Source organism: Ciconia boyciana, chromosome 25, assembly GCF_034638445.1.
Source record: "Ciconia boyciana chromosome 25, ASM3463844v1, whole genome shotgun sequence".
NCBI classification, from domain to species: Eukaryota; Metazoa; Chordata; class Aves; order Ciconiiformes; family Ciconiidae; genus Ciconia; species Ciconia boyciana.
This window is the reverse complement of record NC_132958.1, coordinates 5556182-5574111: the sequence shown is the minus strand read 5'-3', so window position 1 is coordinate 5574111 and position 17930 is coordinate 5556182. Positions and strand designations below refer to the sequence as shown.

Genomic DNA, 17930 nt, shown 5'->3' with positions numbered 1-17930 from the left:
GTGTTAAAAAGACATGGAACTTCTGTAGGTGAAGCAGTGATGGTGAAATCTGCTTAGCTGTTTCGACAGAAGCGTCTTAACCTTGATACTTGCAGAAGAAAAGCTAGTTCCAGGTGATTGTGAATTTATGAATTCTGTTGGTGGAGGGGAAGAGCGTGTGTGTGTTTTCTCACTGCCTACTGGGCAAAAAGGGAGAGAGTGGTCTGGGAAAAAGTAGTCTGAGTGATGGTTTCTTTCCCTAAATAAGGCCATTGAAGATTATGAAATCTTAGAGGGCCGGCAAAATAAATCACCTGGTTTTTCTCTTTTTCTTTTGTTTTTCTTTTTCTTCCCCTTGTCCTTATCATAAGCCAGCAAATGACAGTAACAAAATATGAGAGAAGCTCAAAGGGTGGGTGGAGTTGGCTTGAATTGTGAGCCCCTTTTCAGGGGGTTATTCTTAAGTCTTTCCTTTTGCCTTTTCTGTTTATGCTGTTACACAGCAACATGCTGACGGCATTTTCCCGTTAGCGGGTCGCTTGGCGTGGGGGAGTTTGTGGTATTGCTCTTACAGACGTCTGGTAACGAGTCAGCTTTCTCACCCTCCTGGCGTTCAACTCTTCAGCCTGGATTTGTTTCGGAAGAACTCGCAGGGGATTAATGAAACGCTGGAGGTGATCAGGCTGCATTGGACAACAAACTTTAAAGGTTCTTAGAAGTTCAAGAAGGCAGAGAAGAGTAATGAAGATACAGAGATTTCTGTTGATGGAAGTGACGCTGCTATTATAACAAAAAGCAGCAAGGACTGACTAGCCTCGGGAAATGTTACGGACTTTGGCTTAAATACTAGCATGGCTGGCGTCTTTAAGAGGATCTGTGGGTGCAGTCAGTGAGGAGGGGGAATGGGAATATTCTTCCCTGACTGTCAGAAAGCCATTGGATGTGGATCACTTCGGTTCCCTTCACACTGTGTCACTGCACACTGTGTTGCTGGGGATACCAGTCTGGGATTCAGGTGGGATACGCAACAGTTGATACGGAAAAGCAAAATCTTACACTTGCATATCTAAGCGTGAGAAGCCTCGTCTAGCTGGATTGCAGTCTTGCTGCACTTCGAGGCAAGCATGAGGATGATTGGCCTGGATTTCACCTCTGCTTTAACTTGCCAGGCAGAGGAATGGATCTGATGGACGGATGTGTGTTTTGCTCTTACTCATGCAGGCTTTGTTGTTTCTGAACAAGGAGATGGCTGAGCATACCTGAAGAGTAGAAGATGCAGTTATGGCCACGGATGGAATTGGACACTTTAAGACTTCAGGTCAAGTCGTTTTTGTCGTGTAACCCACGTCCTCAAGACTCCGCTCTAGAGAACTCTTTTGCTCTTGGTTGCCTTCGTATTTTCTTCAGTTTGAATTTGCACTCATCTTAACAGTGACAGTATCCTGGAGTTCCTCATCATGAGGAAGCAGGCTGTAGTTTTGGTGGACTGGAACTTGATGTGAGGATTACACCGCTCTGCTCTGTAGAGAGAAAGTGGCTGCTCTCCAGACTGGAAATTCTACTGTGACATTTTGGATTGGATGATCGCTGTGGGATGACGTGTTTAGCTTCCAGTGTCATCAGAAAGTACAGAAAAAGTAAAGAGATCCTGAATTGATTCTTTTACCATTGGGCAATGTGGTATTTAACTGCATGCACAGGTAGTGTGTAGGATAAGCCACTGAAGAGGTCCCGCAATGTCAAGATGAAAGCTTGGGCTTCTATATAGTAATTTCAACTGTGAATTCTTTGCTTTTGTCCATTTTTACTGGACATCTACCTCCTTGGCTTTTTAAAATGTAGTTTACAGTCTCTAAAAATCTGAGTAGAGAAATATTATGTAGCAGTTTGTGACAGGCATGCATGTAAGTAGGGTGATATCGGAGGTGTTTTAACAGACCAGTTTCGGTGAGGACGCCGTTAACCACTCCATCAGTTAGAGGTGGAAGCTCCTGACTGCGTTTGGGACTTTTTCAATGTATGCACACCTGACTGATCTGACAACAAGCAGCTAGAGGAATAGTGGGGGGGAAAAGCTGTGTTTAAAAACCTTTCAACACACTACGATTATTCCTGTCCCAAGTACCTGGTGAATTTTTATAGCAGGGGGTTTTTTTATAGTAGAGTTCCTGTGAATTTAATATGCAAACTTTATAAATGTATTTGTGTCCTCTAAGAGCTTTACTGAAAACTGTTGGTGGTTCTGTTGAATTGTCCAAACACACAGGCTGAACTGAAAGCAACTTGGTGGTGAGGGGACGTTGGTTTTTTCCCATTGATTTGGGCTAAAATTTTCAGAAGCATCCAGGTGATTTTGATCAAGTGAATGTGTGTTAGATAAGACTCAGACTATTCCAAACTGTAAATCAGTCTTAACGAGTGCTGGGTTTCTGAGTCACTTAGGTGACTTACCTCTCAAACGTGACCCGAATTGCCTGATTTCCACCCTTATCCCTTTCATTTACCACTTTCTTCATTCATATTTGGGTTGCGACAGCCGCGGGCGAGGGCATGCAGGGACAGGCGTTACTGCCTGGAGCCCCGTCACATCCTTCAGGGCATCTCAGAAGTCTTTCAAGCCCAGGAGTCTGCCCCCAGCGCGGCTGACAGGGTAGCGCTTGTTAACATGTTGGTACTGTACATTACAAGAGTTTTTCTTGAAGTATCAGGTACATGTTGGACACTTGAATTTGAGCATTTAAAATAGCTATTTTAGCAGTGTTTTAAACCATCAGCAACTGGCTGTCTTGATAAAGTGATGCTCAGAGTGCTGAGTATTGACTCCCTTGTATCAAGGTATCAATCACATCCCAGCTCTTCTGAATTCCCTTAGGTAAAGGTTGAGAACATGCTGTTGGCCTAGAGGGCTACTTTTAAACGTGTTTTTTAGCGATTACTTTTTTCAAATCTACAATTTTTTGTATAATCTGTGTTTCATTAAAACTTTGTTACTGCAAATGTTCTGAGTTTATTGACTATTAAAAGTCCTAATACAAGTGAAGTAAGTAGTGAAAATACTTGCCATTGTAATAGTTCACATTTCCTTAGGAGTCTGTGAATATTGTCTCATTGTCCTTTTTAAAAAGAAAGCATGAAACTTTAAAGGATTCTAGAGAACAGACAAATACGGCTTGTGTAGTGAATACAGAAACAGTGCCTGGCTCTGCTGCCTTTTAATTTTGAGTGAGCTTATTGCTTAGACAACAAATACCTGGGGCACATATTCACATCTCACCTACTAGATGGTTAAAGTTAAGTGCTTTTTGGGATGATTAGAGTATATTTTTATAGGAAATGCTTCTTGCTGTGCTGCTTCCCTTTATCACCATAAGAAGTAGTAAGCATGGATTTCTTGTTTTTGTTTTCCTTCACTTTTCAGGGTGAATTTGTGAATGAATATGTTGGCGAGCTAATTGACGAAGAAGAGTGCAGATTGCGGATCAAACGTGCACATGAAAACAGCGTAACCAATTTTTATATGTTAACTGTAACAAAGGTAAATATTATGTCTTGTTCAATATAAACTGTTTATGGTTGAAACTAGGGGCAAAATGCTGGCGGAAGCATCAGCCCATGTTTGATGTTACCGACACTCAGGTGTCGGTAGGATGAGAACATCTGTGTTTCTCTTTAATGGAATGGGTGAAGAGATGAAACGGAAAGCCTTTGTCTTAGGTTGTGCACTCTGTGCCTGTTTCACTTCTGTAAGCACAAATATTCAGTCACTTTTTCATAAAACTAACTCTGCAGGGAAAACTTACCACTTTTAACTAATTTAAAATAAGCTTTTTTTTCCTGCCTTAGCCATTAGTAGTCACTTGTCAGCAGGAAACCTTTTTTTGTTTGTAAGTACTAAATATGTCTTTGTCTTTTTATTTGAAGGATCGGATAATAGATGCTGGCCCAAAGGGGAATTATTCTCGTTTTATGAACCATAGTTGTAATCCAAACTGTGAAACACAGAAATGGACGGTGAATGGTGACATTAGAGTTGGACTATTTGCCCTTTGTGATATTCCTGCAGGTAAAAAGATGGCACTATTCTGCATGTGTACTTTTGTCTTGAAATGGCTAAGTTCCTAACTTGGCCATGTTTTGTTTTCTCTGAAGTTACTTAATACCAGTGACGTTGATAGGAACTTTGTCATTCATTGGAGTGGAGACAAATATTTGAGTTCCAGTTTTAGCAAGGATCTTATAGTTAGAAATAGTTTGAAGCTGAAAGCTACTGTTAAAGCTAACTACAGGGTTTGCTGCCAAGTACAACGTTAACTCTGCCTCATGTAAACGCTTACCGTAGCGTTGGTGCTTTCACCGATATTTGTCTGGTGTGGGTATTGCCTTTCCACGTTAAGTGTTTTACCTGATCTGTCATTGTAGCTGGGTCTGTGTGATAGTGTAGCTGCTACTTAGGTCTGATCTAGGCAGAATTTGTTACTTTCAAAGTTTATGAAATCAATGTGCTATATTTCAAGCTCGCCCTTTCAAAACATCTTGCTGCTAGATCTCACAGACTATGAAGAGATAAATGCTAATGAAATGTCATTGTCACGAGCCTGTCTTTCCTCAGTGTCTGTGTGGGTGAATTGTTTTTCTTTAAATTTTAGGAATGGAGTTAACATTTAATTATAATCTGGATTGCCTGGGCAATGGTAGGACCGAATGTCATTGTGGAGCAGAAAACTGCAGTGGTTTTCTAGGAGTGCGTCCAAAGGTACGTGGATGAAAATTGAAGCTTCTCTTCCCAAATCCAGAGATCTAGTGAGAGGAGGGCAAAGAGAGGTTTTTGTTTTATTTAACTTTTTACTTTAGTCTATGTAATGCTTCCCACCCTTGAAAGTCTCTAAAGATTTTACAGTTATGCACTGTAGCGCTATTGTGTCGAGGGTGAAGTTAATTTACCAAATTGTGTTAATTCAGATACATGTGGATGGGCATTTCTGGCTTTTATAGCTTAAAAACTTTTTTGAGTGGATTTAATTTAAGCGTAGTCCATGCAAATAATAACCCAAAGCTGATTAAATTATTTTAATGCGAGGGGTTTATAAAGTGACTGTATGTTGTGATCTTTGTAATTGCTAGACAGCATTTGCAACGGCAAATGAAGAGAAGGTGAAGAATGCAAAATTAAAGCAGAAGAAACGGAAAATAAAAACAGAACAGAAGCAGATGCATGAAGACAACTGTTTCCAGTGTGGAGATGGGGGAGAACTAGTCATGTGTGATAAAAAGGACTGTCCCAAAGCATACCACCTCCTATGCCTTAACCTGACTCAACCACCTTTCGGTAAGAGCAATCGTATGGCTTCCTATTCATCTTTTCCTTCCTGCAGCAAGACAGTGTTTGAGCTGAAATGCAGTATTCATTGACGTTAAATGCAGCATATTTGCTTTTGCAATACCACTCATTTTTAGAAATACATCAGGTGGCAGTGTTCCTCAGTGAGAACTGATGGACAGAGAGGCCTTGTAATACTTTTCAATGCTCTTCTTGCATCTCTTTCTTGGATCAGATTTCCTCCTCTTATTTTGATTGAAATATCTGCATCATCTTGATGTCCCAAGGTCAGCAAGCGCAAATCAAATGACAGTTCAAACTGCTGACATAGCAAGCATGATGTGTATTATGGGGGCTCGATTAATCAGTAAATGTGTTTAAATTATCTACTGTCTCCTGATGGCACGTATCTTCTGTTTGACTTTTTCCATGTTAAGGCATAGCTTTTTGTAGCCAGGGCTCAAATCATTCAGCAATACAACATCTTAATCCGATTGCAGGATTTTGTATAAGCCCTTATCTCTTTAAGCTTCCTGATGCCAAAGACTTTGGTGAAAATAATTGGAAGTCCAGATTAGTCTGTGATTAAATTAACCAAAAGGCTGCCATGAGTGAAGTTGAATCTGTCACGTGCCTTTTCAGCATATAGAAACATGGAAGCTATCCTCAAAATAGCTTATTTGCTGGAGAAAGAAATGATAGCATCTTAGCACCGAGAGCAACTCGACTTAGGTTTTTTTGTTTGGCTTTGTTTTTCTTTGAGGTTCGGGGGGTTCGCCTGGCCCAGACAGGCTAGTCACAACTTCATTAGAGGTCTGGAGTCCCATCGTGGTGCTGTGCTCACTCTTTGGGACCCGGGTCTCGCCACACTGTAAATGCGGTGTGTCGTGTCCCTGGGAAGGAGAGTGCTCTCTGTTTCTCAACAGTAACCCAGCCAAAAGGGACTTCAGTGAGGCTTGGACACAGCAGCAAGAAGCTTTTGATTTCCCTTTTTTGCTATGTTCAGTGTACCTTCGCAGCCTGAGAGCTCAGCACATGGTCATACAAATCCATGTCTGAATGGTTTGGGGGATCTGGGGGTTTTTATGCTCAAACATATTTTTACACAACTTGTTCTTCTCTGAGCCACTTCTCGCTTATTTTTCAAAACTAATGCCTTCAGTCTTGGACATTAAAGTACACTGCAGCTGAACTAAGACTTAATTTGGAGATACCCGTCTGAGCGAGTACTGTGTCCAGATCAATAAGAGATGCTCACAAAACAGAGTCTCCATCTTGCAAGGACATTTGGTATCTCAATGCCAAAGGAGGTTGATCTAACTATTGTAAGCTCTGGTTATGCATGCAGCAATGTTTTGAGCCAAGTGAGGCCTAAAAATTGCAAAATGGCTAAGAACTGTTTCCAGTCAGATTACTGTAAGTGAGAAGCAGAAGTAGCAACTACAGTAAGAGCTGATTTTTCTGAACTTTCTTTCCATTCATCTGAACAATTACAACATGGAGTAAGGGTTAAAGGCCAGTGCTGTCCCCCCAGAAAATGCACTAATTTCAGCTTCCTGTCTCTCTCTCCTCCCTTCCCCTCCCATCCCCAGGAAAGTGGGAATGTCCGTGGCATCAGTGCGACATCTGTAGCAATCCTGCAGTTTCATTCTGTGAGTTTTGCCCTCATTCATTCTGTAAAGATCACGAGAAGGGAGCCCTGGTGGCATCAGCGTTGGATGGCCGTCTCTGCTGCTCCGCACACGACCCCAAATCTCCTGTGGCACCCGAGTACTGGAGCAAGATAAAGTGCAAATTGGAACCACAGAATCCTGTAGAAGAAGCAAAGGAGTGAATTTGATTAAAAACAAACAAGGGAGGGGAGAAGAGGGGCAAACAGGCAATGAACTTGAAGAGACTGCTATGACACATTCAGTCTTTGTCATGGGAGCCGTCGTGTGTGAACTGGGAACGGGACCATTTAACCTTAGCAAGCAGAAGCAGGCAGCGGTGTTTGTTTTTTTTATTGTTTGGTCTTTCTTTTACCCTTGAATGTGCTACAGCAGCTCTTACTGTTGGAAACCAGAAACGTCTTGGCCTTCAAAGAAAAATGTAGACCTTTTGACAGTGAAAAGAATATTCTGTTTAAAATACGTTCTTTCAGTGTAGAAAGCAAAGCATAGCAACATATTTATTTATTTAATTTTTAAAGGGTGTTGAAGATCTGGTTTTGATCAGTCAACGTGTCTTTAAAAACAAAATAGCAAAGCCAACGTAACTTTCATGTCTAGATTAAGAAAAGAATAAAGCCTCCCCACTCTGTGTAACATGGAGATGCCATAAAGGCAGATGTGGGTTTCAGACCAGGTGACCCTGAAATGCCTCCATTGCAGTACTTACTTTTAAAGGCATTTCGAGAAGGTAGGTTATATATCATGTTAACTTCTGGATATTATTGTAAAGCTTTTCCTGTGAGAAATCAGGTGTATGACTTGGAAGTGCTTGTAACACAAGACCTAGCATTGTTTAAGGAGGGAAGAAATCATGGTTCCCTGCTCGAGAGCTATAACCAGTGTTTGCAGAGAGGTGGAAATGCAGAAAGAACTTAATTGCACAATGGTAATTTCTTTATCCCGCCTAATTTGGAAAACATTCGTAGTTAGGAGAGCCTCCCGGCCTCGGTCACATACGGCAGCGCGCTCAGAACTGAAGTCTTAATCCTGACAGTGGGAGCTCTGCCGTTGACTTCTTTAGATGGAGGATTGTTCTGTGCATATGTATTTGTCATCTGCCAAGTCTGCACTTGTTTTATGGCAATTATATTAGCGTGATTATTGCCGCCTTCTCGGACTCCCGTTAGCTTCAAAGGAAGTTTGAGCGCTTAAGGAATCCGACCCATGTGCATGTTTGTTTTGATTGAATGTTTAGATTTTTTTTTTTTTGCTGAGAGAGATCTTCTGACTTTAATCTTCATTGTTAACGGAGCCAAGAAGAATCTCGGCACTTCTGCAATGAACAGGGTATTTTCTGTCTGGGTAGCGGGCCGTATTCGCAGCAGCCAACGTTAGCCTCATGAGACAGTTCTCTCTTGGATTTCCTCTGTTAATCAGTAGAGAGACAGGCTCCTTCCGTGAGGCTTTTGAAGTGGCTTAGGTCGGCTCCTGCTCCAGATTTTCTTTTGAAAACCTATCCTCCTCCATTTCGTGGTCAAGGAGCCTAGGGGGACTAGTTTTCCCCAGGCTGGTTAGTCTTTGGTGAATCTTCTCCCCCAGCCCCCAGTCTTGCAAAGCACTGTGCATCTCCCCCTGTCCTGGTATAGTTGGAGCGTACTTTTGACTTGTATGCTGATATTGGCTAACTGCGTGCTAGCTTTTTTGGGTATTGAAAACAATCCTGAATGAAAATAATTAGTATCAAGTGTTGCTGGCATCTGGCTAAATTAAGCCTTTGAATTAAGAATTAAGAACCTTGTCTCTGGAAAACTGCTTACATAAACCTACAGGAACATGGTGACTTCTCAGTTCAAGAAAGCAGTAGGCTGAAAAAGTCCATGTGGGATTTTAGAACATGTCTTGCCTCTGGCTGGTGACCTTCTCGTCCTCAAATTTATGTACAGGGGGGGAATTTTTTTTGTGTGCAATTGTAAAATTACAAAATACACTACAGTCTCTTTAAGCAGCTGCTGTGCCATTTAACTGATCTGGCAGTTCATCTTCGGAACGGTCTGCAGATGCCTTTCCTACAAACTTGTGGGTGTCTTGGGTGGCATAACTGTGCAGATCTCTCGTGGGTCAGTTTATGGTACAGAGGGCTAATGGGATCTATGAAGCACTTCATCTTGTGGTCCGTACTACGGTGAATGTCTGAAACACTATTCTTGCTTGAAAGCAGTGCTATATTTTGGTATTTTTTACAAAAAAAATTTACAAAAAGGATTTTATTTTTCTTAACATTTTGTGTGATAAATGTCTCTTTTTAAGCTCTTGAACCTTTTCAGAAATTCCAAACATAGCTTTTGCTACAGTGTCTGTAAGGCCTGATGTGTTTACTTTTTATTATTTATTAGGCTTGGTGATGTTCAAATGATTTTCTCTTAGTCAGAGCATTCTGAATATTGCAAATATGCTATCGTGTGAGTGCACCTACATGCTTTCTTCATTCTGTGTCCGTGGTGACTTCCCGACCGGAGGGAAATGGTGTGGTAGCACCAGAACGCCCTCACGAGCGTTTGACATGGCAGGGAGCAGACAAGAGCCATGGACCATCAGTCGCCACGCGAGACGTACTGCTGTGACGTGCCGGTGCACTGAGTATCGTAGAACGTGTGAAGGTTCACAGAAGGCTTAAAAAACTTGTAAAATGCTGTGAATTGAGGCCTGCTGCTACTCCTGTGCCATGCCACTTGATGTCTTGGTTAACTTTGTTTTCAGACTTCTTACAGGTGCTCCTTTTTTCCACCAAAAAAAGATTAATAATAGCCAACAGCTGGGCTTGGACTTAAAAAGGGAAAATAGGAGATTGGTTTATAAGCTTGTACATACTCATGAACCAAAAGGCTGAACTGGATTTCACGCTGTTGGATGGAAGGTGAACCTTTCAAAAAACTTTAACGTTCTGGGATAAGAAAATACCTGATTCAAAGTATCTTGGTAACTGTAGGGGGTTTGCTCTATATGCCAAACACAGAATGTTGAAGTACACGCTTTAACCACATTTCCGCAAACCGAAGAGAAGAATAATGCAATTCCTTTGTAAGGAAAAGATTTAACAGTTGTGTTTTGATGATTGGCATCAGCAGAGGGGGAGTCGGCTGCTGAATTAAATTTGTGTGGTCTCTAAAATTAGATAAGTAATACTGAGTAGTTTGGTCGTTTCATGCTGAGGCCTGGAAGAAATCCACAGAACTGCTGGTGATTTTGGTCGAGAACTTAAATCTGCTGTTTAATCTGTCAGTCGTTCCTGAACTGGAATGCACCATCACCCTTTTCCCTTACTTTTGTTTTAAATTTTTGAGATAGCACCACACACCTGCCTCCAGCTCTGTCGCCCGTGCGCTCCCGATAGCGTGCAGTGTCCAAGTTGCTCTGCAAATGAACGGGATTTTGTTGTTTACTGGAGCTTTTACTCTACAGTTCGCACCTTAGCACAGCGCAGACGTTCTGCAGACCGTGGCCAAATGGCGCAGTGGCTGGTTACTACCATTTTCTAAATACGTGGTGCAAGCGGTAGTTATTGTAGCTTTCAGATTATTAGTATAGACTTGTCCTGTCAATAGACTGTTGAAGGCATTTGCAGCTCAGGAAGGATAACGTTAAAGGCAATTTTGTGGGCAAATTACCTTCTCTGGTCACCACCATGGTCTTAGAGAATCTGTTAAAATGGAGTAATAGGGCTGGAATGTTTAGTTTTGGCCTTTCTTCTAAAAAACTTCTTGTATCTTGATTTCAGGATAGAATGGGAAAGACACAATTACTAGACGTAATTAACAATGAGCGTAAAATCTGTATATATTGAAACTTTACAGAAATATGTGGGTGGGGTGGGGGAGGAGGGTGGGAGGGGGGTGTCCAGCGCTGGTACGAAGTAGTCACTTTAACATTGAAACCTCTGCCTCATTGAATTCAGGGTTTAATGTACTTGAAGCTCTGCGGTTCCTTATACAGCTTTTTTATTTATACATAACTTTTTTTTGTATACTACATTGAAAATGTCTTTGACTTCCCTGAAGTTGCTTTCTGCTCCCGCTGTACAGTGAATCTATGGCAAACGGGAGAGTTTTTCAAAGCAGCCGTCTCAGCCTTGCGCGTGTTGAAGAAGCGTGTTGCGTGAGAGACGGCGACCTTGGAGCGATGCTGTCCGTTTGCTTTCAGTTTTCCACCGACTTTCCCCTCCCATTTATCTTTGTGTAGCAAAAACATTTGCACTTACGATACAGTCCTACACTTTGGATGTATTCACAATGTTGTTCTGAGGAAAAAAGAAAAAAAAAAGGGGGGCAAAAAAGAAGGGGGGGGGAAAAAAACCACGTTTCCTATTATATTCTATTCCTGAGCGGCAAGCTCAGGTCCTTATTACCCCTGTGAGGGGCTATCTCACTGCTCTGGAGAGAGGGGAGGTGTTCAGCTGAAACTCTGTGCTTTGCATAGAAGACTTCTGTAATTAATGTGAAATCAAAAAGGGAAAACGCGTATGAATTTGCCAAAGCCATTCACTCACTGACCGTTTCTCGTGTGGTACTAACTGCCGGGGGGTCGCGCGCGAGGAGCGAGCTGCCTCGCCTCGCGCCGCCTCTTCCAGCCCCAGCGGACACGGTGGCCGTGCGTGGTCCTCTCCGGGGGCGCCGGCCCCTTCTGCGCCGTTCGTGCTCGCTTTTGGGTTCTAAACAGACTGGATGAAAAAAACAAACAAAAAAAACCCCACCACGTGTTCCATTCACTGGTCGAGCTGTATCGCGCTGCTGGTGTCACTTTTCCTTTGCAAACAGACCGATGGCATCGCCACGGAAAACAAGGTGATAACTCGCTGTTTCGGCTGGTGCTGGGGTGGTTCTGCGGGGGGGCGCGTGCCTGGGGGTGCTGTGAGGAACGAAACCCGTTTGTTTCCGCGCGAGTGATGTTGCACAACACAGATACCTGCAGATTCCGTTTCCATTCCCATGTACTCTTACCTGTAAGGATGACCTTTGTAGAGTCGTTATTTCTGTAGACTTTGTTTATCTGTAACAAACTTTGTAGATCCTGTGAAATGTTATTTTAACGAAATCACTCGCGTCTTTAATAGCAAAGCATCAATATTCACTGAAGTCGATATCTTAAGAGTTTTTGGAAGTTGACTAGAAGCTCTTGACACTAACGAAGTAGTGTTCGATTTCCCTGGCGATGTTCCACTGGGGCATTACTGTATTATGACTTGATGTTGCCGCATAGACTTTGAGATATACGATATTTTGGGGGTTTTGTTGTTCGGCCTATGTTCTCTTGCATAGTGTGAAACCTGTAAAGCTTGGTTAACCTGTATATAGCTAGCTTACTGTCGACTAGTTATAGTGTACCTAGAATTGCCTGTAATATTTTAGCTTCTTACTGAATGTGTGTGATGGTAGGAACATATAATTTTTGTACATTATATTTACTGAGATGTTGCCTTTTTTATTTTACAAATACTTTGGAATTCAGATGTGGTTTTGCTTCCGTGAGGATTCATTTGGAAAGGTTTTTAATGACATTCCACTGATTTGAACTTTTGCTTGAGGTTGACTTCAATAAATCGTTCTGAATGTTCCAACGACGACAGGCGTTTCCATCCCTCTCGCCGGCCGGGCGGCAGGGGCTCGGCCTCCCGCTCCCGCGCCGGGGCCGGGGCCGGGCGAGGGCCGGGCAGGCTGCGCTGCCGGCGGGGCCAGGGGCCAGGGGCCGCCCCGCTCCCGGGGAGGGGAGGGGAGGGAAGGGCCGCTCCGCTCCGCCCCGCCCCGCCCCGGGCGGCGCCAGGCCGGCGGGCGGCCATGCGGCGGGCGGGCGGCGCGGCGGAGCTGGCGGCGGAGGCGGCGGTGCGGGCCCTGCTGCTGGCCGCCTTCGCGTGAGTGCGGGCGGCGGGCGCTGCCCCCGCGGCGGCGGCGGCGGCTCCCGGGCCCGGCCCGGCCGCCTCGGCCCTCCCGCGGGGCGCGGAGGAGCCGCTCCCGCAGCGCGGCCGGCCCCGGGGCCGGCGGGCCGGGGGCAGCGGCCGGGACCCCCGGAGCCTCCCAGGCCGCCTGGCCCCTGCGGCGGCGGGGGAGAGAGCCCCCGCCCGCCGCTCCGCCCGCGGCAGGTTGCGGGGGCAGCCGCCCACGTGGGGCTTCTCGCTTCTTCCTCTCCAGGATCATGGAGTTCCTGCCTCCCTTCCAGCGTGTGGTGCAGCCCGAAGAGATGTGGCTTTATAAAAACCCCTACGTAGAAGTGGATCACGTACCCACCGTCCCCATGTTTGTAAGTTCAGCGGCTTCCTGCGTGTACTTGGGTTTCTCTTCAGTTAGAAACGGTCCTTTCAAAGCAAAGCTACGAGCTAAACGGCTTCTGCTGCAAGTGCCGGTAGTTCTTAATGCGTGTGACTGAAAATGCAATGTATTATTGCAGACTGGATAACACTTACAGTCATTTCTGTCGTCTTCTTAGGCTTTACCATCCAGGGTTGTCTTTGGGATTTTAACTAAGTTTGTAAAAACTAGCGGGGGCTTCTCACTCTTGTTCACCATCGATTTCATGTCCAGATCACTAGGACCATGGAGGATAGCCTCTCTCTCATTATCAGGGAACATTTTGCTTGAAAGCAGCTGTTTTCAGCAAAGTTTTATTATAATTTTATCGTGAAAATGTTTTCCCTAGGTCTCTAGTGTCAAAAGGGTTTAGTATAAAACGGTCAGTGCTGGATTTCAAGTAGACAGTAGTCCCTTAAAGGGGACTGAAGCAGGGGTGTTGTGGTGAGATGGGGTGGCTCCTGGCTAAGAAATTTGCTATTTCTTAGCAAATAACGCTTTTGATTTTCTGCAAGAGGTGGGCACTAAACATGAAAGGACAAAACCTTGATGTAGCGTTTGGATTTGGCGGTGTAAGGCGTGACGTATGCCAGGCTTCAGGTGGTAGCAGACTCCTTGGGAGCCCATCAGACACACCGGGGATTTCACACCGGGGTGAAATCCCGCAGCGGCAGTCGCTGCTGAGATCTTGTGAATGGTAACGGGTTTTCTCTGAGTCAGCGGCTCTTCTATTTTTTGCTGACAAGCAGCACGGGCGCTGCTGACAAAGAGCTAATCGTTGTGCTCGCAGGGATGGGGAGAGTTGGGGTGCCGTGGCCGGTACTGTGAAGGGATGCCCGCAAGCAGGAGAGGAGGGAGCTGCAGGCGGGGGTGACGTGAAGCCAGCCAAAGCAGCACTCTCGTGCCAGGGGGGCTGTTTGAGAGCTTGAGGATGTGCTGGGCTTCTCTCGGAGGAGGGAAGGCTCCGCTGCTCTGCCGAGCGTGCGCACTGAGTGGGTAAAGCACGGGAAGGAGTGGGATGCAGAGAGGGGCTTTTTAGTGTGCTGCATTATTTTTGCTGCCTGGGGTGGGTGTTTTTTTCTCATGCTTCGGTACAGGCAACGTCCAGCAGCCCGTGGGCGTTTGTACGTGAGGCGCTGACGATGGATGACAACCAGGAGGAATAGCCGTGCTCTGGGGAGCACGGGGTTAGCCAGGGTTTGCTGCAAATACAGCTGGGGGTGGTTTTGCTTTCTGACAGAAGTGTAGCGTTTGGAGAGGACAGGTTGCTGCTTGGCTTTGGGGAAGGAAGGTGTATAGTCTCTGTGAGCAACTGCTGTTGTGTTCTGGTGAGAGCGCTTAAATCTGCTTCGCTAATAGACACCTAACGACCTTCTCTTTTTGTGGCAGTTCATCGCATTTCTGTCTCCCTTATTGCTCATTGTCCTGGCAAGGGTGTTCATGAATGCCGACCGAGAAGACACGCGGGAAGCCTGCCTAGGTGAGCTCCTTCTTATCCCAGAGAGCTGCAGCCCCCCGAGGGGTCTGTCCTGATGCTGTGGCTGAGCCAGGGGTCTCACGGATGAGTCCTTTGCTCTTGCTGGGGCACAAGTGTTGTGCCAGGGGTATCAAAGCCGAGCTGTGTGGCTCCGGCTGAAGTTTGAGCACCGCCTGTGCCTGAATGTGCCTTGAAGCTGCACATTCAGGTGGGGACGATGCTGACGTGACCTCTCTGCTCTCTCCTAGCTGCCAGCCTTGCTCTCGCCCTGAACGGGGTTTTTACAAATGCCCTGAAGCTCATTGTGGGAAGGTGAGAAACTGGCTCATTCCGAGCTGCACTGTGCGGGGAGGGAAAGCAAGTCTGAGCAGTGGTAGAGCTGCAATAGCAGGAGCAAGGGCCAGAAGCTGAAGTTGGACGTACTCAGCCTGGAAAAAAATGTTTTTTCTAGCTGTAAAGACAATTAAATATTAGAACAAACACTGGCGAGGACCTGCTGTCTCTGAGCATCATTTAGATGGGCTTGTTCAGGCCTGCCCAGGAGGAGCGCTTTGGCACGCGTACAGGGAATGGACGGGATGGTTTCATCTCTCTGGGCCACGCGGTCAGGGTGGCAAAAAGTTACCTGTGCCGAGCCGCAGCCGGAGAGGTTTGCTCCGGTGTGCCCGCAGGCTGCGCAACCGGGGCACGTTGAGGCCGCGTGGGAATTCGGTTCTTGTAAGGCGTTTGCTCCGCTGGGCTGGACGGGGAGGATGAGCACAGTGCTAATCCTCAGGGTCTAAGCCGGGTCCTGCCCGAGCAGCGGTGGGCCGGTGGGGGTGTGCTGCTGCAGCCTGGCTCTCGCCTGCCGGGCCCTGCCTGCCCAGGCAGGAGCGGAGCTGGGTGCGATGCTCAGTTTTGCATTTCTCGCCGCCTTCCCTTTGTGCAGTGGAGGGAGCTGTGCAAGCTGGCTGGCGACTGCATTCAGATGTGGGTGCTCCGTGGGAGGGCTGGGTGCTCAGATGTCTGCTGAGCACTGTGCTGGGTGCGCTGCGCGCCTGATGGCCATGTGCTTTGTTCTCTGCCCTAGGCCACGGCCGGACTTCTTCTATCGATGCTTCCCAGACGGACGAGCGAACCCGGAGCTGGTGTGCACAGGCGACCCTGGCATAGTGACTGAGGGACGCAAAAGCTTCCCCAGCGGACACGCTTCGTGTAAGTTTTCCATGTCCCCTACCCGCTGCAGCCCCAGACAATGAACCGTGGTGAGCAGAAGCCCGTGGGGAGGGCAGCTTGGGTTTGCTTTCATGCACGCTGTGGCTTTGGCTACGTTCATTGGCCTGTTTGGGGGCCTCGGCTTTCCCTCTGCAAAGCAATGGGGTGACAATCTGAAGCTGAAGCTGTCTGTAACTCCTCGGAGGAGGGATGCTTGCCAAGTACCAGCTTCTACAGCTCCTTTATCGCTCACAAGCTGATGCTTCCCTTGGCTTATGTGGGCAGAACAGACGTCCTCTTTCAGCCCCTCTACTGCAGCAGGGGAGAGGGTGAAGGTCTGGCTGAGGGCTGACAGCAGAGCCCGGAGCTGTTTCTGAAGCAACACGCTTCTCTTTCAGTCGCCTTCGCTGGTCTCGCCTTCTCTGCCTTCTACATAGCTGGGAAGGTGCACTGCTTTGCTCCCGGCCGGGGAGGCAGGGCTCTGCGGCTCTGCGCCTTCCTCCTCCCGCTCTTCCTCGCCACCCTCATCGCTGTGTCCCGCACCTGCGACTACAAGCACCACTGGCAAGGTGGGTTGGCGTCTGCCTGCGGACCTGGATGGGGGCACAACTGGGTGCCCTGAGCGGGGGCACTCTGAGCGCGGGGAGGGTCTGTGTTGCTGCAGAGGAGTTCAGAGCCCATGACGGCAACTTGGGTTTTTTGATTACTCTTCCAGTGGTAATTTTCTTGCTGCCTGCAAGGTGATGATGCCTTTCTTTTTGTTTTTGAAATACATGCCAAGCTTAGTTTTATAGCCAAGGGTCAAGTCGCCAATCCAGCTCAGCTCTGAGCAGGCTGAAAAGCTGCCTGCTGGAGAATTCACTGACGAGGACTGCGAGGGTAAAGGGAAGTTAATTCTCCTCTGGTCTTGCCTGCAGATGTGTTGGTTGGCTCAGTGATCGGCTTCGTGCTTGCATACCTCTGCTACAGGCAGTATTACCCTCCTCTGATGGACTCCATGTGCCACAAACCATTTCTGTACAAATCCAAACAACTGCCGGTGCACCAAGAAAATCTTGCAGCTTCCAGCTTTCACCTAGATATATAGTGACGGGCTCTGTCCTGCCGGCACCTTTCCTGCTGCTCCTTGAGTGCTAGGGCAGGGGAAGGCTTTGGGGAGGTTGGTCTGCAAGTGGCTCAAATGAGGATGAACCTGAAACCCAAGCAGGCGTTCTCTGCAGTGCTGGTAAGTTGTCCTGTTCAGGGGCCTGTGTTGCTTCGTTAACCGAATTTTGTAGGCGTCCCCCCCTTCGAGCCCGCTGTGAAGCGAGCGAGGCACTCGGCTTGCAAGCCTGCGGGAGGACAGCCCGGGTACAAAAGGTCCTGAAGCAAGAACTGGAAAAACGTGACAGCCCGGCGTGCCCCGTCCGGTGGGTGGTCCTGTGTCCAGTCTGGAAAGCACCATCAGTCACCTCCCTTCAGTCCAGCCGAGCTGCCCCATCCCTTCTCAGGGGAAGTGTGCGTCGAAATGAAGTGCAGGACCTGCTCCTGGCGCCGGGTTGAAGTCCGTCTTTTCAATTGCAGCTGAGCTAATTTGGAGTAATGAGCGTGAGGTTGCAATCTTTAACCATGGATTAAGCGGGGGAGAGGGAAGATGAAACTAGAATGATTGTTATTTGTATTGTGCTAGCCCTGATTTTTTCTAATTTGCCAAATAAAGGAGTTTAATTTTTTTAATGAGCTGTGGTACTAAAAACTTTACTTCAAGGCCTGGTTTTATCGCTGTATAAACCATTTCCTTTGGTGTGTCTGCAGGGGTTTCTAGGTGGGTGTTTATTTTGTATCTCTTTCCTTGCAGCTTTAATACGGTTGTAAAGAGATGACAATCAGCAGAAAACGAAATGGTGTCTGAAGGCATCCCTTCAGAGGGGCTTGTTTTCTCTACACCGTGGTTTGTTTTCTCAGACAATGGAAGGGTAGAGTGCTGCTGAGAAATC

At 46.6% G+C, this 17930-nt stretch overlaps 2 protein-coding genes across 6 annotated transcripts in view; both read left to right on the top strand.

Annotated features, from left to right (window-relative positions):
• NSD3 (nuclear receptor binding SET domain protein 3) overlaps nucleotides 1-12547 on the top strand; it is a 49102-nt gene extending 36555 nt beyond the window's left edge. For 4 of the 5 annotated variants that reach the window (XM_072846155.1, XM_072846152.1, XM_072846154.1 and 1 more), the window contains 5 exons: nucleotides 3398-3514; nucleotides 3901-4042; nucleotides 4626-4732; nucleotides 5101-5305; nucleotides 6889-12547. In XM_072846155.1, the coding sequence (XP_072702256.1) occupies nucleotides 3398-3514; nucleotides 3901-4042; nucleotides 4626-4732; nucleotides 5101-5305; nucleotides 6889-7130 (813 nt within the window). In that variant the 3' untranslated portion in view covers nucleotides 7131-12547. Of the gene's footprint in view, nucleotides 1-1200; nucleotides 1612-3397; nucleotides 3515-3900; nucleotides 4043-4625; nucleotides 4733-5100; nucleotides 5306-6888 lie in introns of those variants that run through there. The other variant, XM_072846157.1, reaches the window with a different exon arrangement.
• A 207-nt stretch (nucleotides 12548-12754) lies between these two features.
• Nucleotides 12755-17684, top strand: PLPP5 (phospholipid phosphatase 5). Its single transcript, XM_072846125.1, has 7 exons — nucleotides 12755-12850; nucleotides 13128-13236; nucleotides 14673-14763; nucleotides 15009-15072; nucleotides 15830-15954; nucleotides 16353-16523; nucleotides 16872-17684. Exons 1-7 carry the CDS (start codon nucleotides 12777-12779, stop codon nucleotides 17039-17041), a joined length of 804 nt encoding a protein of 267 aa, XP_072702226.1. The 5' UTR covers nucleotides 12755-12776; the 3' UTR covers nucleotides 17042-17684.
• The last annotated feature ends 246 nt before the right edge of the window (nucleotides 17685-17930 follow it).